Source organism: Sceloporus undulatus, chromosome 4, assembly GCF_019175285.1.
Source record: "Sceloporus undulatus isolate JIND9_A2432 ecotype Alabama chromosome 4, SceUnd_v1.1, whole genome shotgun sequence".
NCBI classification, from domain to species: domain Eukaryota; kingdom Metazoa; phylum Chordata; class Lepidosauria; order Squamata; family Phrynosomatidae; genus Sceloporus; species Sceloporus undulatus.
The window spans coordinates 182660048-182684973 of NC_056525.1; the positions used below are offsets into that span (position 1 = coordinate 182660048).

Genomic DNA, 24926 nt, shown 5'->3' on the forward strand with positions numbered 1-24926 from the left:
CCCAGACCTTGAATCCCATTGTGGGAGAAAGGCAGCCTATAAACCCTTGAAATTGGCAAAACCAATCAATCAAGGTTGAGTTGAGAGGCAGCTCTTTGGGGGGCAGCGGGAGAACGGGGCCTCTTCCTGAACTCCCCCAGGAGCTCCCTCTGTGGGGGCAACCTCTGGGGTTTCCCCACCTGCAGCCACCTTCCCGCCCCTTTTTCGCTCGGCTGGCGTCTGTCTCTGAGCCGCCCACCTCCTTTTTCTTTGGAAAGCAGCAGCAGGTGCTGGAGGAGGAAGAAGAGGCTGTACAGCAAAGCCTAGGCGCGCCTCTGCCTGGAACCCCTTCCCCTCTTGCGCACCTTCAAGCCATCCTTTGCTTCTTTCCTCTCCTCCCCACCCACCTCCTCCTCCTCTTCCTCCTCTCTCTCTGTCATCTCCAGGCTTCTCTTCTTCCTGCGTGGGAGACAGGCAGAGAAAGAGAGAGAGAGAGAGCAGCTGTGGAGGGCTCTAGGCTGGGGAATCCCGGCGAGCCGGGTACTGCGGACTTTCGCCTCGGCAAAACCAGGACCTTGGAGAGGGCTGGAGCCTCAGGAAAGGACCGGCCTCCCCCTCCAGAGAAAGAGAGAAGCCGCTTTGCTGTAGCCCTCTTTCCAGCCCCTCCAGCGTTTTTTTTTTGGGGGGGGGGAGGGGGATGGCGAGGAAGGGAGAGCCTTGAGGCGGGAAAGCAGCCTCGCCGCCTCTGGAAGAGAAGAAGCGAAAGAGACTCTCAGGTTCCCGCCTAAACTTTGATTGCAGAGGCTTCCTCCTCTCCCCTCAGCTCTTGACTGCAGGTCCTTGGAGAAGGAAGGAAAGAAGAAAAGGGGGATAGTTTGAGGGAGGAGGAGGAGGCGCAACAGAAGCCGGTCTCTCGCTTGGAAAGGAAAAAGCCTCCTCCTCTCCTCCTTGTCCAGGACTCCTCCGCTTCTGGCCCCAGGCTCTGGAGGAGGCTCTTCCTCTCCTCTTCCTCCCGCCCTGATGCTGCTGAGGCTCCCGAGGCGCCCCTTCTGAGCCTGGGCCCCAGGAGGGCAAGATGGACGTGGCCCCCTTTCCAGGAGTTGGCCTCGGACTGCAGGGCGCATCCAGAGAGGACTAAGGAGCCCCGCTGGGGTCAAGCGCTGCCAAATCCGTCGCAGTGCCCTCCTCATCCCTTCCCTCCCAAGTCCCCCAACATCCCTCTTCGGGGTCTTTCTTCCCCATCCTGTCCCCATCCTAACAAGACTTGATGACGGATCATCTATTGACCTTCCTTTGGCTGCCTCCAGAGACCCCGAGGAGGCTGCCTTCTTGATCTGTTTCCAAGAAAGCCTTGGGGCTTTGGGGGGCGTGAAGCGGAGGAGGCCAAGGCAGGGGCTTTCTTTCTGGAGCCTCGAGGGGGGACTCTCTCTCTCTCTCTTTCTCTCCCTCCCTCCCTCTCTTCTCCTCCCGCCCCAGAGCTCCTGGGCTCGCCATGCAAGGGCTCTGCGATGGGGGCGGCGTGGGCTGCTAGGCTCCGATGCTGGTGGCTGGAGGAGGCGGAGGAGACGGTGGCCCTGGGGGGCTGAGGCTAGTCAGGGCGGGCCACGGCGGAGGAGGCGGAGGCCAGAGCGGGGCGCGGGAGAGGCCAGGCCCGCGGCGGGGCCCCAGGCGGTGCGGAGCCTCCTCAGCCCTGGCCGCCGGTGGAAGCCCTCCCTCCCGTCTCTAAATGGAATTAGTGGAGAGCGAAGCCCCGGCAGCAAGGAACAGACATGACCCATGGGCGCAGCTTCTTTCACAGTGAGTCTCCCTCTTCTTGCCTTGCTACCAACTGGCCAAATGGGGGGAAAGGGATGCAGAAAGACCAATGGCGTAGCTCTCCATTGATTACCGAACCTCACTTCGCCCTCCCATCCCCTTTCACTCCATCACTGGAGCTTTTTTTTCCTCTTCTCTTTTTTAGCCTATTGCCATTTTGTCTTGGGGCTTTCTCTTGGCACGATTGGTTCAAGGTTTCTGTTTTTGTTTTTGCCATGGCCATCATCTGAGGCTGAGAGAGTGTGGCTTGCCCAAGGTCACCCAGTGGGTTTCCTTGACCAAATCCTGGTCTCCAGAGTCGTCGAATCATAGAAATCATAGAATCATAGAGTTGGAAGAGACCACAAGGACCATCCGGTCCAACGCTCAAACCACCAGCCCAAGCTGGCTCCCTGAATGTATTACATCCTCCCCAGGAGCAGAGGATGCTCTCCCTTTCCAGAGGGAGTAGCTTTCAAAGTCATGCCTATCAGGAACCGGGTGGAATTGGGAAAGGATGGATTGATCTGCAAAACTCTCTTTCCTTCCCCCCCCCCAACCCACCCTGCAAGGAAGGGTTCAGGCCATGGCAAAGTCACTCCCAGGAGAAGTCAGCCGCCAAAGAATCAATGGGACTTAGCTACGCAATTGTGGAGGAGAAGAGATGAGGAGCTCCCTTCCCATGTTGGCTGCAGTCGTCAGTGACTAAGTTGGGACTGCATCCACACTGGAGAAATAACCCAGTTTGGCACCGGTTTAACTCTTTCCTGGCTCAAGGCTATGGAATTCTGGGAGACTCCTAGAATTCCATAGCCTTGAGCCAGGAAAGAGTTAAAGCGGTGCCAAACCGGGTTATATTTCCAGTGTGGATGCAGCCCACCCTCACCCACTCCCGTCCCATTTCTTTGCATTGAAATAAATCTAGCATCCCGGGTTTTAAGTCTGCGGCTGGGATTGCAACCAAACCCTAACGACAGCCATCCCTCGCTGGTGCCAGTTCTACAGCCTCGACATTAATCCGGAGGCTGCACTCATTGATTACTGCCATTAGTCAGGATTAGTCCCCAGTGCTGCTGAATGTTGACGGCAGTCACCCTCCTCCTCAGCCTAAACGAAGCTCAGTTGTTTGGGTTTAAATTGGGAGTTGAGCTTCCATTGGCAACAAGAGCCTTTCTTGGGCTCCCCCCCCCATTGTTTTTAAAAAGTTGTTCTTGAAGACTGTTACTATTTCTTTACTGCTGCAGGCAGAAACAAAAGTTACAAATCGGTTTTCTGTTTATATGTTTATTCAGGGTTTCCTTTAAGTAATTGTATTAGTTAATAGGTAAGTATTAGTATTAGTATTAGCACTAGTTAATAGGTAAATATTAGGATTAGTACTCTGTATTAGTTAATCGGTAAGAAAGAAGTAATAAAATGGTGGAAGGCACCTACATCCCAACACACAACTGAAGCCAAGTGCTTGGATTGAACAGAAACAGAAAACAAAATGCCAACTTTCCTGCATAGTGTCAAATGATATAGAAAAATGGACACAAACATGATCCAAACTGTTGTCGTTTTTAATCTTCTGAATTGCAGTAAGCTGAACCTGTTTTGTCAGGATGCCACCTCATTCCTTTTCTATGTAACTCTCTTTGATGGAGGCCTCAGAAGGCGCACAGTTGAGAGAGGAATAGATTGAGAGGAACATCCTTGTCACTGTTACTATTGAGCCTTTAAGTTGTTTTACATTTATGGTGACCCTATCATTACTACTTTTTAAAACATGTGACTAAATTAATTTTTTAAACAGTTGCATATAACTAAAACCAAATAATTAGCATGCCAGTATAACAGCTAATATATACTTCTACATGACTTTTTCTAATGAGCACATGCAGTAACCAGTGCCAGTAAATTTGTAGCCTTTACCCTGCTTGAAATCACAATACCCATCTGCAATATGTAGGTCACTATTGTGCCCATTTCTCAGATACAGGTGGAGATAGCGAGACTCCCTTTAGTTTTTATAATCCATGATTCACTCAGGTTTCAATTCTGTGCACTTACTCAGGATGCAAATTCATTGCAGCTGAGGAAGTAGGCTGAAGTCTAGGAAAGCTCACACTACCAGCATCTTTCTTTTAGTTAGTCTCAGAGGTGCTACAAGTTCCCTTTGCAGACTGATTTTCCAGAGTGCTAGATTGCAGAGTTGGAGTGGAATTAAATCCTCCTAGCCATATGGTTATGAATCATGTACTTAAACTCAAACTCAGCGATCAATCTCTTCTGCAGAAATAAGTTTCATTAAAATGAACATGAAACTTGCTTCATCTGAAAACTCCCATTAGGCCTGGGCTGTCAATTCCATTTATATCGGTGAATGGGATTCAACATGTATGATTGAGCACAAGGTCTTGGCTTTGATACAAGGTTCCATGTATTTATAATATTGTATACCATTAAAAAACTTTTAAAAGGTTGGCCATATGAAGCTACGTTCAGGTGGGCCTTTTCTTGTGCAATCGCCCTGCCTCCTTCATGGAATCTGATGAAGAGATTCAGCTTCTTCCATTTATAACACTGCAATCTTTTCTCTCCACCGCTTCAAACTTTTTCCTTATCAGAAACAATGTTAGTAGATGCTGCACAATGCCTTCTGATTGGGGTTAGGAGCTGTCTATGAAAGCAACTCAAATCACAGTGCAGGCATGCCTCAAAATCCTCTTGTCAAAGAACAGCATGTGAATGATTGTTTACTCTCTTTCTTTCCTGGAATCTTTGAAACCACTGGCTCTTTCAAGATGGTTGTGGATCATACTGCATTCTTTAGAGAATTCAGAATGTTTTGTATAAATGCAGTTTTGTATACACCCAGTATACTTGTTTCCAACTTAAGGCAACCTAAGGTGAACCTATTATGGATTTTTCTTGGCAAGATTTGTTCAGAAGACCCTGAGGTTAAGAATGTATGACTTGTCTAAGGTCACCCAGTGGCTTGCCATGGCCAAATGGGGATTCCAATCCTGGTCTTTAGAGTTGTAGCCCAATCCTCAAGACACTATATTTTGCTGGCTCCTTGAATGTTTGTAGCTTTCTTCATTTGTCCCATTTTTAAAAAGAAATAATTAAGAACTTTCAACATATCTATTCACTGCTGCTGGTAACCACTATCCACTTGGGAGTTATGTGGAATAAATCTTTCACAATTTTTTTTTAGCTAGAAACCAAAATCACAAAACAGTCCCATCTCCTTCCCCCCTCCCTGTATTCTCTGACATGACACATACCTTTTACAAATCCTAAAGAAGGACTTCCCATATGATGGAATATCCAAAACACTTTTAAAGACTCAAAGGTTGTGTTTTCCATTCCATACTAGTTAGAAGAGGATTGTTCCCATTTCTCTATGGTCCTAGATAGGATGGACAGCCCTAAATTGCTGATGGAATTTCCCCAAGTGATCAGTTTCTAATACAACGTGCTTGTTTGTTTAAGAGTGCATGTGCTGGCTTTCATAGCACTAACAAAATAAAATACAGTGTTGCTGAGACAAATGTAGCCCCTTTCCCCAGTTATCAGGGCCACTATGATTTAGAACGATGTCATGGACACTTTTTAGAAAATGCCTATTTTATTATGCTTAGTTGCACAGCAAGGCAGCTAAAGGTGATTTGGCTTAAGGTAGGAGAAGTGTCCAGTTATACAGTTATTTATTTATAGTTCCAAATTTCAGAAGCTAAAGTCAGCTTTATAAGGGTGCAATGGATTGAATTCTCCCCCTGGGAGTCTAGCATTTTAGGCAGTTAGGGCACCGACTGGTTCTCCAGTGTGGCTTCCTCTTATGTTTTCTTGAGGCTAGACAGTTTGGATCCCTCTATGAGGTTTCTTTGCATAAGCTGAGCATTGCCACTCTTACATGGAATTCATCCAAACTCTAGTGTATATATGTGGAGAAAGGAGAGAAAAGATTTCAGCTTTCCCAGTCTTTGCACTGAGGTTCATTATGAAATTGGCAGTATTGCTTTTAAATAGTGACTTGCAGAATTACCCCACATAGCATTAAATTAGGTAGACCAAAATATTGAACTGACAATCTAGATGTTCTGGAAGGGTTGGAAATGAAGGAAGGATAGAAAGCTTCATTATATAAGGAAGCAAGAAAGAATGTGACAAAAGGCAGAAACAGAGTGGCACATTACAGGTTTGTGTAAGCAACCTAGTAGGTTTCAGGATGGATGTGAAATGCAGATGGTTAAGTAGCAGAAGTCCATCAAGACCTGGGTTCAAGGGCTCACTAACGTTTGTCACCGGGCTGACACCCAAATCGCATCTTTAATCCATGGCATACCACTAAGGAATACTCCTGTGGCATGGTGCCATCATGTTACAGCTCTTCATGTCCCTGGCAGCTGCTAGTGGAGGCATATTCTTTCAGTGTGATATCATGGAGCACTGTGATAGATGTTCACAACTCTTAGGTAAATAAGTTGAAAACATACTATGGAAATAATAGCATGGCTCCTAAGATGATTTAACCACAGGGATTTCATGCAAGAGATGTTTTCTTTCTTCTGCTACCATTACCAGTTTCAGAGGTCTCCAAAACACATCCAGAACAATGTGGACTGGATCCTATGAAGCTGCTTCAAAGCAAGGAAATGCTTCTGAATTGGTCTTAGATCCTAAGGCAGATTAACTTTCAGGAAAAAAAAAGTTTCCCTTACACCAGCAGCTTTCTGAACTTCTGAGGAGGCTTCTCAAAGATCTCAGGTAGATGCAGAGGGAGGACAAGATGGGATTTTTTTTTCTTCTGTAAACATACTGAACTTCTTTTAGGATTAAAGTTCTAGTTTTCAATGGGATCTCTATAGCAAAGGTGAAGCATGCTCTGCCTATAATACAGTATGTGTGGAGAATTTGTGGCTATAATAGTGTATCTATGTGTGTGTGCATGCACTCACATTCATAAATCTTGACTGGCACAACTGTAAAAATGGATGAAAGCAGAGGGAGAGATATCCCATGAGGAGTCAACAAAACAGGAAGTGGGTACCTCATTCCACCCTGTGATGTAATGCATTCAGACCAGGGGTTGCTGGTGGAGTCAAGTCCCCAGAATATGTTAGCAATTGAAGCAAATCTAAAGCAGTGTGTTTACTGGGCAGTATAGTACACTTTAATGTCTCACCTTGGTTGCATAAGTGCCCTAACTTGATGCCACATGATCCACATTAAGGAATGTGCCCTGATTCACACATAGCATCATCAGTAGTCATCAGATATATAATTACTGGTTTTATTGCCAGTTAGTCCTTTTCATTTTACCCACATGTCTACTAGAGTAGTAGATCTGATGTGGCCAGATGAATAGAGAATTCATTAAATTTACTCATTGGATGACCTTGAAGAAATAATACTATCTTGGCCTTTGCTTCAAATGTTAGAAACAGAAACAAAAATAATATCTTCAAAGACTGCCAACGTTGATTGGGATAAGGAGTGTCGGAAACTGTGTGCTAAACACCTTATAAATATACAATATGAAGTATTGATTTTTTTCTTCCCAGTTTTCTAGATTGACAAAGATCAAACCCTTAGGTTATTGAGAAAAAAGTATGCAGTGATGCCTTCAATAAGCACATATTCCCCTTCTACATAAAATGTGCATTAGTCAAGCTGTAACATCTCTGAAGGCTTACCAAATCCCAAATATTGTAACAATCCACCTCCAAGAATGATAAGAGACTATAGAATTGTGCAAAATTTATATAGGAAACAAAACAGTGAATACAATATACTACAAATGATATTCAGTAAATAAATTCTAAGGTAACTGGTAATATGGATGTAACATTATCAATCAAAACATTTTACAGAAAGGGTGATTACATTCTTAGTTTTATTAGTTCATCAAAAGCTTATAGTATTTTCTTTGCTGAGGCAATGTCCAACCTTAGAGTGCTTTGCCAGAACAAATCCTAAATGGAGTTAGTGCTGGAGGTGTTCACTGTGTTACATTGTATATGTAAACAACGTATGATTTGGTTGTTAATGTGGAAGCTAATTTACAAAGATATACCAACAATGAAGTACTGCATGACATTGGATCTCATTGGAGAATGAAGCATGAAGGCAGTTTAATTTAAGGAGTTTTGTGAAAGAAAGATTTTCTATCTCCTTCTAGAACCAGCTCTCCCAGAATCCCAAAATCCCTCTTGAAGTATAAAGAATGAATTCTAAGGGGTGCTGAAAAAGAGAAGCTTATACTCAAATTAGTTAAAGGTTGATAACAGGTTGGTTTGGCTTAACTGGATCACATGAGATAAATAAGTTAACTAATGGGGCTATACAGACCACCCCAAAGGGGCAGTTAGCATCTGCCTCTTTACTGGATGGATTGGGGCCACAGTCCGGCCTCTGGAGGATGCAAAAAGGAGCAGCAAAAAGAAGCTTCTTTTTGCAATCTCCAATCTCCAAGGGGTGCCATAGGTGACATGACTTTATGACCCCCCTTCGGCGCTGCATCATGTGGATGCAGCACCGGAGTTGCACCATGATCGCATGTGCTGTGTAGGCCGGCACTCACCAAAGAGGTGCCTTGGGGGGCGGAGTTAGGGCATCCAGCATGAGGATGCTGTGCCTTGACTCCAGAGGCCCTAATATTAAATGTTAAATGCCAGCTGACTTTTATATGTAGATAACAAAATGTAACAGTTATGTCCAGTGTACACATGACTGTGCTGAGCTATTAATAGCTTTTGATGATATAATTTAATATTATAGCACACACTAGGAGAACACTAGCAACGCAAATCTTAGGGCCAAAACAGATGGCCATGAAAGAATGGCTTGAAGTCACCATAGCTGAATATGCCTTGGGACTGCGGCAAACCCACATCATGGTCCCGAAGGCACCCTCCACCGCTGGCCCAAATAGGAGGCCCTGGCATAACCCCCTGGGTGGCTTCTGGGCCTCCGGGGGCATGCGTCATCAAAATCCCATGCCCCTGGAGTGGCTTGAAGTTGTCTGATTGGCTGCGCATCTTTCAGACATCTTGGTGGCATGCACCATCCAAACGCCACTCCCCCAAGCCACCCAGAAGCTGGCTTTTCCAGCCAGTCTGTTTGGGCCCATAGTCATGTTTGGTTAAAAGTGATTCCTACTAAGTTCAGTGTGGCTTACTCCTAAGTAAGTGGGTACAGGAATGCAGTCTTAATGTGTTCCTGCATCCACATGGCTTTTCCTCTGAATCTGTAGCCATTTGGTGTAGTCTACAATACTGTGAAAAACCACTTTCAGTAATAGATTACATACAGTAGCTAAATGGAGCAACAAAACACGCATTGTTCATTTGTTGTTTAGTATTTTCTTTTTTGCAACCATTATTGTGACTAATATCCTTTTTTCCCCTTTCAGTTGTAGCAAGTTTTATCATCCTACATTGGGCTGGGGCAACAAAAAAAGGAGCAGGTATGTTTCTCTCTTTTTTAAAAAATGAAAAATATTCCCATTATCTGGATTTAAATGTGGTTAAGGCAGAAAAAGAGCTTCATATTTATATCCAGCAATTTAGTGATTTTTTTTTAAATGGCTGGATGAAGCATGATGATTAAATAAAATCTCACTTAATGTGAACTATCTCCAGATACTCTCCAACATATTATATTTCTTTGCCCGCTGTATCAAAAACCGAGAGCGAAATTACTAAAGAAACTATTGGAATTGAACTACTGTTTAACGGATATAACTCTAGTACATTTATTGGAGGATTGTAATGTACAGATTACACGATTGATGGCCAATTTTCTAATGGAGGCAACAAAAATCTGGCACAAATTAAATAATGGTTAGAGTTTAGTGTTAGATGATTTTAAGGACAATAAAATTTTTAAATTTTTAAAGTATTTATGTAACTATTTTAGTTTAATTTTGGATTGTATTGTTTGTTGCATATTGTCTATTGAGATGCCTAATAAAGGTTGATGGATGGATGGATGGATGGAAATAAAATCTTCCTTTAAAAAACTAAAGGACTAACTAAACTATAAACTATAAATTTTAAAGCACAGATTGAAGCCTGATCAAAGTCTCTTATTCTGGAACTTGCATCAAGAGGTCAAATAGATGAGAGAAGGCTCAGGAAGAAATACAATCATCTTAGTAAAACCCTGGCCAATGGCTGTCACTTGGGCATGACAGTTTGTTACATTTTGTACATAATTTATGCACAAACTATGTACACTACAGTTTAGGACTGCAGATTATGAATGTGAGTGTGCCTTCAATCTGACTGTTGATTTATGGCAACCCCATAAATTTTAGAACATTTTCTTAGGCAAAGAATACTCAGAGGTGGTTTTGCCAGTATCTTCCACTGAAACATAGCATACAGCACCTGGTTTTGGTTGGCGGTCCCCCATTTAAGTACTAACTGGCCCTTATCCTTCTTAGCCTTCCAAGATCAGACAGTATCTGGTGTCTTTAAGGTATTTACTTGCTCTGTGTTAGAATAATGTATGTATTTTAGTCATATTATGGGGCTTCTGCAACCTGACTACCTTAGTCTCTAATCATTTCTAAATTTGGCCATGATTTCATTTATAGAATCACAGAAGAAACCAAAAATATTCTAGTCCAGTCCTCAACTACAAGTGAAGTTACAGGGCAGTAGGAGCAGTCAGAGGCTGCTCCCACCCCAATTGCCATGGGACTGCCACAGGACCATGGCAACCAGATGCTGTGATCTGGAGGGTGGCCACTGCCATGGTCCTGGGTTTGGGTCATGTTAGGCAGTCCCAGTGCAGCCTCCTTGTGGCCTCTGTGCCATCTGCCTGACAGTTGGGCCATCTGTTTGAGCCCTATGTGATGTTACTCAAATTCCTGTTTCCTGGAGCTGAGATATGAACTCGAGCAGTTTATGATGTTCAACTGAAATACAAGCTGAACATTACATCCTTAAATGTTCTTCAGTGGCTCAGAATAAAAAGTACGAGCCACCATCACAATCTAGTTCAGTCTAGTGTTAAATCAGCATGTGAAACCAACACTGTATGCTGGTTTAGAACATGGGTAAATAGACATTTAATTTGCAGGATTTACTATGTTTTTCATTTGAATGTCAAAGTACATTGACTGGAGCTGGGTGTGAAGTCTTGGGTCATGATGGTGGACATAGAATTGCCCAGGGATTTTTTTTTTTTCAGAGACAGAATTTGAGCGTGCACACAACCCACTTATTTATTTATGTATTTATTTCATTTATATCCTGCTTTTCTCCCCAGAGGGACCCAAGGCAGCTCACAGATAAAACCTTTAAAAATTAAAACATCTATATATAAAATCACATAAAGTATATACAATAAAATCTAATATAAAATAGCATAACATATAGTTAAGTTAAAAACAGACTAAAGACCCACCTGCTCCATAAAACCACTCTGTTATGTACAGAAAGCCTGCCGACATAAAAATGTTTTTATCTGGTGGCAAAAGGCCAGCAGGGAGGGAGCAGCCTAGCTTCTCAAGGAATGACATTCCAGAGGGTGAGAGCAGCCACCGAGAAGGCTCTCTCTCATGTCCTGACCAGCTGAGCCTGTGATCTTGATGACACCAAGAGAAAGCCTTCTCCTGAAGATCTTAGGGCTCTTGAGATATGGTCTCTCAAATAGTCTGGGCCCAAGCCATTTAGGGCTTTATAGGTAATTACCAGCACTTTGAATCGTGCCCGGAAATGAACGGATGGGCGCAGCTGGTGCACAAGTTTAATCTGTGCAAATGCACTTCTGGTCACTGCTGAGATCTGGGCATCCAGGTTCAGAGAGGAGTCCAGGAGCACACCGAAACTGTGAGCTTGAGATTTCAGGGGAAGTTTAACCCCAACCAGCACAGGCAAAGCTCCAATTCCCTGGTCTGCCTTATGACTGACCAGGAGCACCTCTGTCTTGTCTGGATTAAGCTTCAATTTGTTTGCCCTCATCCAGTCCATTACTGACTGCAGACACTAGTTCAGTACAGAGACAGCTTCCCTGGAATCAGATGGAAATGTGTGATAGAGTTGGGCGTCATCAGCATACTGGTGACACTTCACTCCAAAACCCTGGATGACCTTTCACAATGGTTTCATGTAGATATTGAATAACTTGGGGGACAAAACAGAACCCTGACGGACCCCATAGGCCAGCGGCCAAGGGGTCAAACAAGGGTCCCCCCCAAAACACCTTTTGAATCCACCCCTCCAAGAAAGACTGGAACCACTACATAACAGTGCCCCCAAGTCCCATCTCAGAAAGGTGGCCCAGAAGGATACCATAGTCAATGGTAATGAATGACACTGAGAGATCCAGCAGGACCAACAGGGACATACTCCCCCTGTCCAGTTCTCTGCGTAGGTCATCCACCAAGGCAACCAAAGCTGTCTCTGTCTCATAGCTAGGTCTGACGCCATATTGAAATGGATCTAGATAATCCATTTTATTCAGAAAGCCCTGAAGATGGGAGGCCACCACTTGCTCTAGAACCTTACCCAAGAATGGAATATTAGAGACTGGCCTATAGTTACCCAAAATAGGGGAATCCAGTGTGGTCTTTTTCAGTAATGGCCTCACCACATCCTCCTTTAGACAAGATGGAAATTTGCCTTGCTGCAGTGAGGCATTTGTCATCCCACCTTACCCACTCAGCCACTCTCTGGTTGTGTTCAGAAGGCAGGAAGGAAAAGGATCCAGTATATGTAGTGGCCCTCACTTCTCCAAGGATCCTATCCACATCATCAGGCTGTGCAAACTGAAACTTATCCAACAATGCAGAACAAGTAGGTGCCAAGATTACATAGAAGTCTGCTCTTGTCTTTTCCCAAACTGTCCTGCCTAATTTAGGAAGGAAATGCTTTTTATTAATATTTTTAAACCACTAGGAATTGGACACTTGTTGATTCTACTGCAAATTATCCAGAGATTAAGTTATTATGGTAGATTCTTACCTACCTTCTGTCCATTCCTGATTTAGAATTCCTGGGTGGGACAAGGACAACAGTATGAGGAATTTTTTTGAATTCTTTAAAAATACTTTTAATTGGTGACCTCTAAACTGAGCTATAGTGGTTCATCTATCACCAAGTAAAATTTACAGCCCTTTCTCTTCTATACCCCTTGCTCCTGAATCTGCATAGTTCATGCTATATGCAATTAAAATTGTTGTATATTGCAGAAATATGCCTGTGCAACAGATGGCTCTGTGTTGATTCTACTGAATCAGATGCAGGTTAGGCCACAAACCATGGCAGGTTTCTTGTCAGGTTCAAATTGGGAGAGAATTATAGTGATGAGAATGGCCCCAGCCCTGTGCAAAATACAACTATTGCTGTATCCTCAAAGAACTCTTTCACAAGTTCAATTCAATGCATGGCCCCCCACCAGCCTATTTGTTAAAAAAAGAAAAGAAAAAAGAAGAGCTAGTTACTGTGGCTTGAGTCTAGAACATAAATGAGGAACTTGGTCTTACAGATGTTGTAGGACAGACTGATGGGAGTTGGAATCAAACAACTTCCAGATGGTCATTAGTCCTGTACCTCAGTTGTAGAAGAATGGAGAGGTAAAAAAACGATCTTAATAAATTACAAAAAAGCCCAAAAGTCAATAAGTCTTTCAGATCAATGCTAAGAAATAAAGGGTAAAATGTGATTATTCATTGCCTAAGGTTGTTTTTAGTCCACTGTAGATAGCTAGTAGGTTCCTTTCACTTTATTGCCATAGATAACAACTCTATAGCATGGAATTTGTGAAAATAATTATGTTTTAGAAAATTGTATAGAACATTGCTTCTCACTCCCATTTCCATTGAGATGTTTTAGTCTGCAACTCCCAGAAGCCTCAGCCATCTTGACAGTGATAAGAAATCCTGGGAGTTGAAGCCCACTGGCATAATACTTCCCCCTTTTGACTAAGGGGAGATTGAGGCTTTATTGAAGGATTAGAAACCATGCAGCCCTTCATTGTCAAGTTAAGGAATCATGGCTCAACACTATGACACTTATTACTATAATAGCAGAAGGAATCAGAGGAACTTTTATTATAAATCAGTTATTTCTCACTCTTTTGCAGTACATTATGCTCAGTTAAGCCCCTCTTAACCCTTAGGTTAAGAAAGATCCCTTTACTGAATAACTGTACAATCCTAGTGAAAGGAGGTCCCATATTTAGGAACAGATTTCCATGCACAACTACTTGGTACATCTGTTATAAAGAGAAAACCACCAGAGTCAGAAGAATAAAATAAGGGTTTGTACAATGCCATAAGGCAGGGATGTAGCCCTTCAGCTATTGTTAGATTGCATTTCAAAGTATTACTAACCATCATCTGTACTACTTAGGACTGCTGAGAATTGCAGTCCAACAAAAGCTGGAAGGCTACGTTAGTCCCATCCCTCCACAAGTAAGTAGGTGGAAACGCTAATGTGTGCACCACATCTGTTTCATCCCTAATGTCATTCCCTTTGTTTTTTCTTTCAGAAAAGCAAACCACTTCAGAAGGACAAAAGACAGTGCAGTGTGGAACGTGGACTAAATACCCAGAAGGAGGCATTTTCACTTCTCCCAATTACCCCAACAAATACCCTCCTGACAGAGAGTGTGTCTACATTATAGAAGGTATTAATCAATACATTCTCCCTTATTTCTAAATTAGTCTTTCTCTTCATATTTCTTCTATTATACTAAAATTGTTAGATTTAGGAATCATGGCCAAAGTATTTTGATAGCTTGGCAAAACATTTTTTTTAATTAAACATTTTTTGTTTTTGTTTTTTTTTTTTTTTTGCTATAGGGTAAGCAGTCTAGTAAAACTTCATACATATCTACTTATTTATCTTTGGGGTCTTCAGAGGTTGAGGAATTTCCATCTTCCTGGGCCTGTTCTCTTTTTGTCTTCCACCTGCCAGAGCACTGCTATATAGTACAGTACTGTATTTCAATAGCCAAGGAAGAACACAGCTACATGATAGCAGCTGCTGGCCTTATCTCAGCTTGTCTCTCTTTCTTTGCCTGAAGACAGAGGAAAAGAGAGCACTGGAAGCTGCCACATCTCAACACTTCATTTACACAGCCAGAGATATGCAATATCATTTTATGGCAGCTCCCATTCTAACCCCCCACCACTTTTGGCTAAGGGAAAGTAAGACCAGAATATAAAGATTAAATACTGAGTGCAGCTGTCTCCTGTTATAGCTTCCCTGTCAAGTCAAAGGAACATGACACAGCACTATGGCTCTTACTATTTACTTAGGTTTCATCTTTCATGCCTTAATCTTTTATTGTAGCAATGTTTCCTTGGCAAACAAGACACTTTTGTAACTTGTTATTATTAATTGCCATCAAGTCAGCTTCAAGTATGGCAACGCTATGAAGGCAAGTTCTCCAGACATCCTGCTATCAACAGCAAATTCAGGGCTATGGCTTCCTTGATTGAGTTTACCTACATGTAAAATGGACTTCCTCTTTTACTACTGCCTACCACTTTACCAAGCATTACCTATTACTCATATAGTGGGTCCTTCCCTCATGCAGGGGATCCGTTCTGGATTCCCCCACATAAGGGGAATTCCAGACATGCTCATGCCCCATTGCAAACAATGGGATGTGTGCACACAGCGCATGCACCATGGGCACATGCACCATTTGTTTTGTTGTCACACGGCTTCAGTGTATGCTTGAAGCCACATATAGTGCACTTGTGTATGGCGCGGGCACACTGTATTGAGTATCAAGAACAAAATTAAACAACAATTACATTCCTAAACAATTTGATTTGGTTATTTCTGGATCAGTGATGCAGATTTGGAAGGATGAGTATATTTGTTTTCTAAAGTATTTAATAACAATGCCATTTTAGTCTGAGTTACACAGGTCCATTACTAAGAAAAGGCTTAATTACTAAGGCACTACTTGAGAAGTTTAATATTTCTCGATTTTAGTTGCTGCTGCTATTAAGTGCCTAGTCACAGTGTTTGAGGTTGGCAGGAAATGGGAAGGAGAAGAGGAGGAGGAAGGAGAAGAAAAGGAAGAGGGAAAGGAAGAGGAAGAGGAAAAGAAAAGGTAGAAATACTTGGAGTCTGTGAAAATATCCTTTGTGATATAAGCTTTTTAAATAAAAATGTTTCTGAGATGATTATGAAAAATAGGAATTTATAATTACTCATCCATGTTGCATAACACTACAATAATATTTGCAGCAGTGTGCTGAGGCCTAGTATAGTCAAACTAAGGACTGAATTTTTGTTTTATTGTTTTTAGATATATCTGAATATTACACAGGTGTGCAGGCTGATAAATTAATAGAAGAGGCTAATTCCATTGTTAATTCTACCTAGAGTTGACATACTGAAATGAAATGGGATTTGTTAGTAATACCCTAAGTTCTATTGATTTAATTGGCTGATTATAAGTAAGACTAATGTTGAATTTATGCTTCTTCTTCTTACTTACATGGCATCAAACAATGAGACGAACAACCAATGCTTAGTATTAGGAAGAACTGTAATTTTTACTTGATTAATAAAATCGTTAAACTTGTAATAATTTCACACCATGGTTGACAGTTAACCCATATTTCCAACAAAATGCACCAAGAAGAAGCTGCAGCAAATTATGCATGCTACACATATTTGATGCTTCCAGAGATATGGAAGGTCTTAGGTCTATTTAAAGCCATGTAATATGTCCAGTTGTTAATTTTAGCCAGAAATGTGAAATTGTATCATTCGATATATTATCTGTAAGCATGGTAACTGTTTCCCAGTAAAATATCTGTTTGTTAACATAAACACAGAATATTTTAAATTTTCAGTAGCTGACATGGAGCCTGCATTTTCCTGTAATATAAATAAGACTGAGGTATTAAAAACTAAAATTAGAAGTAGCCATTTTATTAAAGATCATCTTGTGTAAAGCTGATGAACTCTTTCTTCTAGTCTAACAATGGCCTGTTACAGACTGCCAAAATAAAGCTGCTTCGGGTCTATTTGGAGATATGTTATTTAAATGATGCATGGGTCCTAAGAATCCAGAAGCTGCACCAAAGCTGCACTCCAGTGCTTAGGAATGGAGTGTGGCTTTGGTGCGACCTCCGGACTCTTAGGACCCATGCATCATTTAAATAGCATATCTCCAAAGAGACCCGAAGCAGCTTTATTTTGGCAGTCTGTAACAGGCCAATATCTGTGCTGAAAAGTGGTGGTATTTTGCTTTTCCAAAGCACATCTATTTAATTATCTGCATGAGTAATACTGTGCTCTGATAATTCCATTCGAATTCCTTGTATTCAAAATGCATTCTTCAAAGCCAGCAGAGAATATCCTTTTGAAAGAAAAATGACCCTGACTTTCCCTGTTCAATTGCTGAGCAACTGGAGATACCAAGGATTATTCCAATCCATTAGTGTGGTACCGGTTCACATTTTTGTAGGGGAGATGTTTAGATCAATCTCTCATTTCCAGACATTCTGTTAAACTGAAACAGTTTTTTCCTGCTTAGCTTCAGCTGTCAGCTACATGAAATTACAGGCTGGTAGAATTAAAATCATAATTGTATGGGGCTATTTCTCTGCAACCGTTCCTCTATTTCTAGTTGGAACCCAGAGACTTTTTAAGCAGATGTAAAATCTCAAGATAGCACTTGTATAAGATAATTAGATGAAAAAGATGACAAGACATGCAAGCATTAAGCAGTCTTTTCCATGTTATTAGGAGTCTTTGAAGAAAGGTAATTAGAACCTAAATTAAAATAAAAAATCTAAGAATTCAAATAGGAAGAGCTCATCACAGGACAGCTACATTACAGTGCTTCTGAATTTCTTAGCAACATTTTTTTTACGTACCCTGCCCAGAACCATACAATTTAATATGGTTTCTTGAGACCCAACAAACAATACCATGTGTGCGTAGGCTGCCAATAATATGATAGCTATAAAGCCAGGTCTTTTCTTCTGACAATTTTATACAAGGGAATTATTGACAGTAAAGAGCCTATATGGACAATATACAAGAGAGTATTATGGAATCTCTGCAGTGCTTATAACATGTTTATCTCAGTGCTATCATGGACTGCAGGTGTTGTATTAGAGTCAGAGGAACACATTGCATAAGTAGTTGATGTAATGTATGAAACAACCCAGTAAAAGCTGGACATCATCTTCAACTGTTGCTAAACCAAGGACTGAAATCTCACACCACATCAGTAGATACCTCCTAGAGTGATGGGGATCACTTTCTATTCTTTTCCTTCCTCCTTCCTTTTGGGTGAAAAAACACCTGCTTAAGACAGGTTTTCAGTTCATTTTCTTTGTCAGTTATGTCATTTTCAGACTATTCTGCAAGTCAGTCAAAATAAACCATTTAGAATGTATGAAAAGTCAGTCCAATTGATTGAAACAGAATTGGGACTAATTCTGAAGTTTTTACCTCTACTGTACAGTTCTACACATGGATTTCAATTCTAGCACCTTAAAACTACATATATTATTGCATGTGCTAATTCTTAAATATTTAGTGCAAAATCCACACTTCACTAGTATTTCCTCTCTATGATCTCAAATCAACTTGCATCTCACCCTGAACTAAATAAATGTAATGTTAAACATTGTATAGTGCTGCAGATTAAGACACATCATGAAACTGAAATAAGATTCAAGCTTCAAATGGACAGAAGTTCAAGGAAGCATATGATGGAAGATTATCACATGGGGTAAAAAGCATTAAAGAAGAGCATTGTTACCATCTTTGCTGCATGGCTGGTAGAAAGGTTTTCACACAACATTGTCTGCCTATCGTTCTTGAAACATCATGGAAGTGTTGTACTAGTGGAATAACTCATTGACGATAAAAAACTATCAATGGCTTGCCAATCACGATGTGTGAAAGGCAATCAAATGTGTGAAAGCAATCATGTTTCAATATCGCTATTGAAAATTCATCATTAAACCTTTGCACTACACTCATTACAACAGGGCTACTCCACTTTAACTTCTCTGACTGCCTCCTATTGCATTTGGAGGTTTGTAGTTCAGTGAGGCCAAAGAGCTCTCTGGCTGAATATTCTAAATGTCCCTTCCTAAACTACAAGTCCCAGAATGCAACAGGAGGATAATCTCCCAAATTGAATCCCCCAGTCTCCCAGTGTGCCTGTTCAGCAGAATCACTTCCCGTGTTGTGCTTGTGAGTCACAGGAGAGTTCCTCAGCAGCGCGAAAAGACCCATTTTTTTCTCTCTGCTAACACAACCCTTCTGCCGACGTGTGGAATGTAAAGCACTTTTTTTTACTGCTTGTGAATCATTAATGCCCCGTTATTGCGACCAGTGTGAAAGTAAGTGTTATAATATCGCCATTGTATCATTCCTGCTGAATAACGTTAGAATAGTGCTATTAAACTGTAAAAAGCCCTCGTGTGATAATCTTCATAGTGCTAGAAAGAAATAGTGCCCTGGTGGCACAGTGGTTAAATGCTGGTACTGCAGCCACAACATTTGTGAGTTTGATCCCAGAGGGCTCCAGGATGACTCAGCCTTCCATCCTTTTGTAGTAAAATGAGTACCCAGCTTTTGGGGGGCAATTGTTACAGACTGTAAACTGCTTAGAGAGTGCTGAGTTCACCTTTAAATACCTTGTGGAATTTATTTAGTCTTATCTTAGGATGACTTTGAAAAATTTACATGCACTAAAAGATGTTGATTCTCATACTTGAAAGAATTGGAGCCAAATAATAATAATAATATTTTTACAAAAGCCTTGTGGAAACAAAATAGTATTTAGCTTAATGACCTTTATAGCACTAGGCATCCTTTTGGCAAGACATCTTTTATTATACATTTGGGAACAGATAAACGTGTAAATCTAGTGGCTTGCCTCAGCTAAAGTAAAAAGAATCAAGGGAATTTACTTAAGTATTTACTTATCAAGTTTCCATTGATTTACTAGTTCTACTATAGTTTGAACTAGCATTTTGATTTGGGTTAAAGTTTTCCAAAATAAGGAATTCAATTCTGTTTACTCCTTTAAATTTGTCACATGACCCTGTTCCTTGGCAAAGGGTATAGAAAGCTCTTAAATAATCCTTTGAGCCATCACACAGTGCTTTACCATAGCTCAATCTGTTTTTTAATCCAAAGAAAAGGAAGATGTGATAGATTCATAGCTTGAAAAGTGTGAACAGTAAAACATGAGGGATTAAAATATGCAATTAATCAATATTTTTAGGATTTTTTAAAAAAAGTGTCATGTAGCACATTCTTCTACCTGTCCACTCAGAAGCAAGTCCCATTATGTTCAGTGATGATTATGCCTAGATAAATAGATATAGAATTTTAGCCTTAATGAAGTCGTTTTAAATCAGAAACACATTTTATGGGAAAACAAACAGATCTGAACTGCATTTTGTTAGCTTCATGCACATTAGCTTTGGAACAAGGATTGTGTGACTACATTGTGTGGTTACAAAACCCAACAAAATATGGGTTAGGTAGTTTGGAATTGAGCAATACTTTTGAATGTAAATATACTTTTGACATGCAAAACTATCTAAAATGGTTCTGTTTTGATCTTCAGCTGCTCCAAGACAATGTATTGAGTTACACTTCGATGAAAAATATTCCATAGAACCTTCTTGGGAATGTAAATTTGATCACATTGAAGTGCGGGATGGACCTTTTGGCTTTTCCCCAATAATTGGCCGTTTCTGTGGACAACAAAACCCACCTAAGATAAAATCCAGTGGCAGATTCCTGTGGATTAAATTTTTTGCTGATGGTGAACTTGAATCTTTGGGATTTTCTGCACGATACAATTTCACACCTGGTAGGTACAAAGTTTAATAATTTTGAATGGTAGCTTTGGGGGATTTATACAGAGAGGATTTGGGAATATTATAACAAAATAGCAGATTTTATTTTAATACAGTGTAATTTTAAAAAATGGTTTTGGAAATAGATGCTTATTTTACTGTGCTTAGAAAAAGATATCTGTGCTTTCAACAGTTTGTTTCTACATACCATGTCCTTACCCTGTCCAGTGATGTCTAGTGGCTAAAAATATGTGACTACCACCTTTGAACAGTGATGAATAGGTTGAAACATGTAAACATATTTTTGATGCAGATGATATTATTATCACACAATAGTGAAGATGTTTGAAACCACATGATGGCTTTCTATGTAATGGCATATTCATTGTGTAGAAATGGTACATGTCAGTGAGAATAAAGTTACACAGAATAAACTTAGTCAGCTAGGTGAATGGGTTATCAGTAGGACATTTGAATTCATCTAATGCTTTCATTTTGTTGATCTTTTCGGGTGAACTAAGTGCAATAATGCATCCCTTACAGAAAAATAAGTAACACGGTATTCATTAGTTTGTCCTTAAAATGGTTTCAGCAGCAGAACTCTTTTTTGTTACTAGGGGAAAAAGGATGGATTTCTGCTCATGCCATTCCTCTTCTCTTTGAACATTACTTTTTGCAAAGGCAGAATTTGCTGGAGTGATTCCCCCCTCCCTACATGTTCATTAAATCAAACTGCAAACAGTTTTGCCAAAGGATTTGGAGATCCAAAGAATAGCATGCATTCAATTAAACACTTCTGTGAAAGATTTTTCTAATCTTAATTGCTAAGGTTCAATAATGTCTTTTGTCAAACTGTATGTTTTAATTTATGAGGATAAAATGGAGATTTGCAGTCATGATGCCAGTGAAATATTCTCCTCTCTCTCAACTGTGTGTGTATGTGTGTGTCGGCTGTGGCTGCAATGCAGCAACTTCTAAAGAATATAATATATTTTTGTAGTTTCTACATTGTGTGAATGAATGAGAAGTCCCTATTATTGATTCTTCTAGGGAGAAATGTTTTTGATAATTTGTGTCAGTTTTCTAATTACAGCTTCTATTGGGTGCCTATGGTAGAAAAAAAAAATAGCATTTTTTAATTGTTAAAGGAACCAGCTGTATATTCCATATCGGTTTGGCACTTGCAGTTTCTTTATATTGCTTTTTGGTATGAAATACACATGAAATGATTCTGCTGTTTTCATGAACAGTGCATTAAAGAGTATTTAATATGTTTAACTTTATAATTTGTTTGTTAAATAACATTTATAGTTATACTCTTTAAAGATTTTTTGGGGGTATAGTATCTAATATGTATTGTTTTTAATACATTGCAAGACACCTTGAATCTGTTATTGGGGGAAATGTAGGATATACATGAACAAAATAAATACAAATAAATTTAATCCCAGTTCTAAATATGGAACATTCAGTAACAAATGCCCAACTCCCATTATTATGAACCCATTCAACTCCCATGTACTTTAACAGGGATTGGAAAGTAGTTTATATGTCAGGTAAGGACTTTATAACAACAGAAAGTGCTGGCCTTGGGTGGCACTGTGGGCAGGAAGTGGTTCCTGATCTGCATGCAGCAATTTTGTGGGTCTGCAATGACTCCATGTGTCCCAACACCAGTTCACATTGGGAAGCAGTTCCTTTATCCCCCCCCCCATCCCAACTTCAGGGGGTGGTCAGTATTGGCAGTTTTCACACATTCTCTCCCCCCCCACACACACACCTGTACAGGCCTTTCTTCAACCATTTTTTTTGGGCAAAAAAGACCTATGTAAGCTAATAAAAGTGTGGAGTGCTTAAACTATAATTTAGTGAAATGGCCACTAGATACCCCTTGTTGCTTGGGTGTGTATGTGCTATTGGCCACTTGGGAGCAAAATTAAAAATCCCACCCTGAATTTTGGGGGAAGGGGGAGCAGACTCAGGAAAGCAGCATTGTTGGTGTTGCTGTCTAGGGTACTGTCTAGGGCAGCTACCCATCCTTGGCTAGAACACAGTCAGTTTAACCTAAGACAGGTGTGAGCAAGTGGATTCATTCACTCCTTGATTTAAAATCACCTTCAGCCCCAGTCACATAATCAGTGTTAAGGGATTATGAGAGCTGGAGTCCAAAAACATTTGCAGGGTGGCACAATTTGTCAAAGCTGACCAAAAATAATTCTTCTAACTAGTAGCCTTTATCCAAAGATTGATTTGGACTTTGAAAATTGCTTTCAGTTTCTATATATTTCTAAGTAGGGCGTAATGAAAATTTCTTCCTGTTTGCATTTTATAAAATCTTACCACACTGGCTTTTCTCAGTCAATGCATAAACTAGACCACATATATCTTTTGGCATTTTTAAAAAGAGTTTTCTCCTATGCTTTTCTGACCAAAGAAAAAACAATATTATGCACATTTTTTTTACTTGCAAAAATTCAGGTGAATTGGTTCAAAATACATACAGATTTTGCATTGGCTTGTTTTGCTGCAAATTGCTGTGGAAACAGGATGAAATGGACTGACTACATGAATAGAATAAACTGGAAAAAAATGATATAAATAAAAACTGTCTGATTTCTTTATCACTGATTGCATGAGAATTCACCACTGCAAAACTGAGAACAAGTTTAGCAAGCTTTACTACATTGCCAGTGCAGCCCTCTGAAATGGTAAAGTTCATAATGGGATCAGATGCCACTGTTAGCTAGCTATCTCCAACGAAAATGCAAACAAAAATATTTCCCTTGAGATGTGGAAGGGCTAATGGGTAGAAGGGAGAGGTTCCTGCAGACCAGGAAGAAGCAGGACTTATCCTTAAATGGAAATGATACTTCTAAGCATATGGAAAAACATCATTTTTGTTAAGGATTATGAGAAATGTAATTTTCATCTTGCAAAGGCTGTGATATCTTTAATAAATAGTTGATTACCCCAACTCCATCTTCACGGGTAAGACTTTTTTTCTTGGAAGTAGGTGAGAAACAAAAAGAGAAGGATGAGAAAAAGTGTTTTTAAATGAGGTTTATTTTAAAAAATAGTAACAGTAGAGATTTGTGTATATTGTGGGTCATCCTACAGCATAATTTGGAAAAAAATTAGTGAAGTCTAACACAAGTCAAGAGAAGTTTACCCAGTTTCCATATCTATGCATGAGCTTTGCTAGTTTTAGAAGAAGTCTTATAATTTTAATCATGGGCATGATATGGGAGATTATCACACTTCCTTTCCTCCCAGACTCAGCACAGGCTGAAACTTTTGATTTATTTTTTTTAAACTGGTGCTTTCACATGCTTCCATGCCCATGCGTACTCGATCTTGGCATCCTGTACCCGATCCATACTTCTCCAACACTTTTTGGAAGAATGGGAAACTCCTTTCGAAAAGTGTGATCAGGGACAGGATGCCAAGATCGAGTCCTTGACTGGGCATGGAAGCATGCAAAAACATCCATATTTTTTTTAAATCAAAAGTTTCATCTTGTGCTGAGGCTGGGAGGAAAGGAAATGTGATAATCTCCTTGGTGGTCTCCCACATTTGCACAACATAACTTATAGTAGGAAAAGAGAAAGAAAAGTAATGGTATGGAAATGTTTTATTGTAGTACTGCATGCAGGATGTCTCAGAACAGTAGCCTAAAATATGAGAGCTATTAGAAGCCAAGTGTGTTTGGTGTTGGACCCATCAAAGCTAGGAAATGCCTAGCTTTCATGTAGTAGCATATTAGTGTTTTCATGAGTTGTGGTGCCAAATCTATTGAGCTCCAGAGCTGCCAAATCTGTTGGTGGAAAGTGAAGCTACCAGAGGCCAGCTCAGAAACAAGACTGGAAAACTCATTGATTTTTTTTATACCATAGTGAATAGGGACCTAGATGAACCAAATGTCAGTTACAAGCAGTAGGGACATGGAAAAAAATTACTTTCCGGGTTGCAGCCATGAGCATGAAAGGTCATAATCAGTGTCAGCATGATCCAAGTACTAGTAAATGAGCCTGCATGCAGTATTTCTGACAGAATAGGACAGATGCATCAAATTCCAAAGTCAGACTGTGTCATTTGTCTTTTCTAGTTCTTAGCACTTCCATGGGTGTTTTTAAGTCTTTATCAGAGGCAATTTACTGAATTATCCACACAGTCAAGGTTTATGCAAGTACAGGCATATATCATAGTTAATTAAGAATTAATTGTAGTTCCTGGGCATTAACTGAATATTAACTGTGTTCCTAGGCATTATTTTTTTAACATAAAATTTGGTAGCAGAGACTGAAATGACATGGAAAGAATAGGGATGGGTTAATATAAAATT

The 24926-nt window shown here is 40.4% G+C and overlaps 1 protein-coding gene across 5 annotated transcripts in view; it reads left to right on the top strand.

Moving 5' to 3' along the window:
• The first annotated feature begins 277 nt into the window (after nt 1-277).
• The window catches only part of NETO1 (neuropilin and tolloid like 1), a 128853-nt gene continuing 104204 nt past the window's right edge, over nt 278-24926 (top strand). For all 5 annotated transcript variants that reach the window (XR_006103801.1, XM_042466161.1, XM_042466165.1 and 2 more), the window contains exons 1-4: nt 278-1776; nt 9176-9229; nt 14266-14403; nt 20350-20598. Coding sequence is in view for 4 of the 5 variants with exons in the window: in XM_042466161.1 (XP_042322095.1) it covers nt 1749-1776; nt 9176-9229; nt 14266-14403; nt 20350-20598 (469 nt within the window). In the remaining variant the exon portion in view is untranslated. The remainder of the gene's footprint in view (nt 1777-9175; nt 9230-14265; nt 14404-20349; nt 20599-24926) is intronic.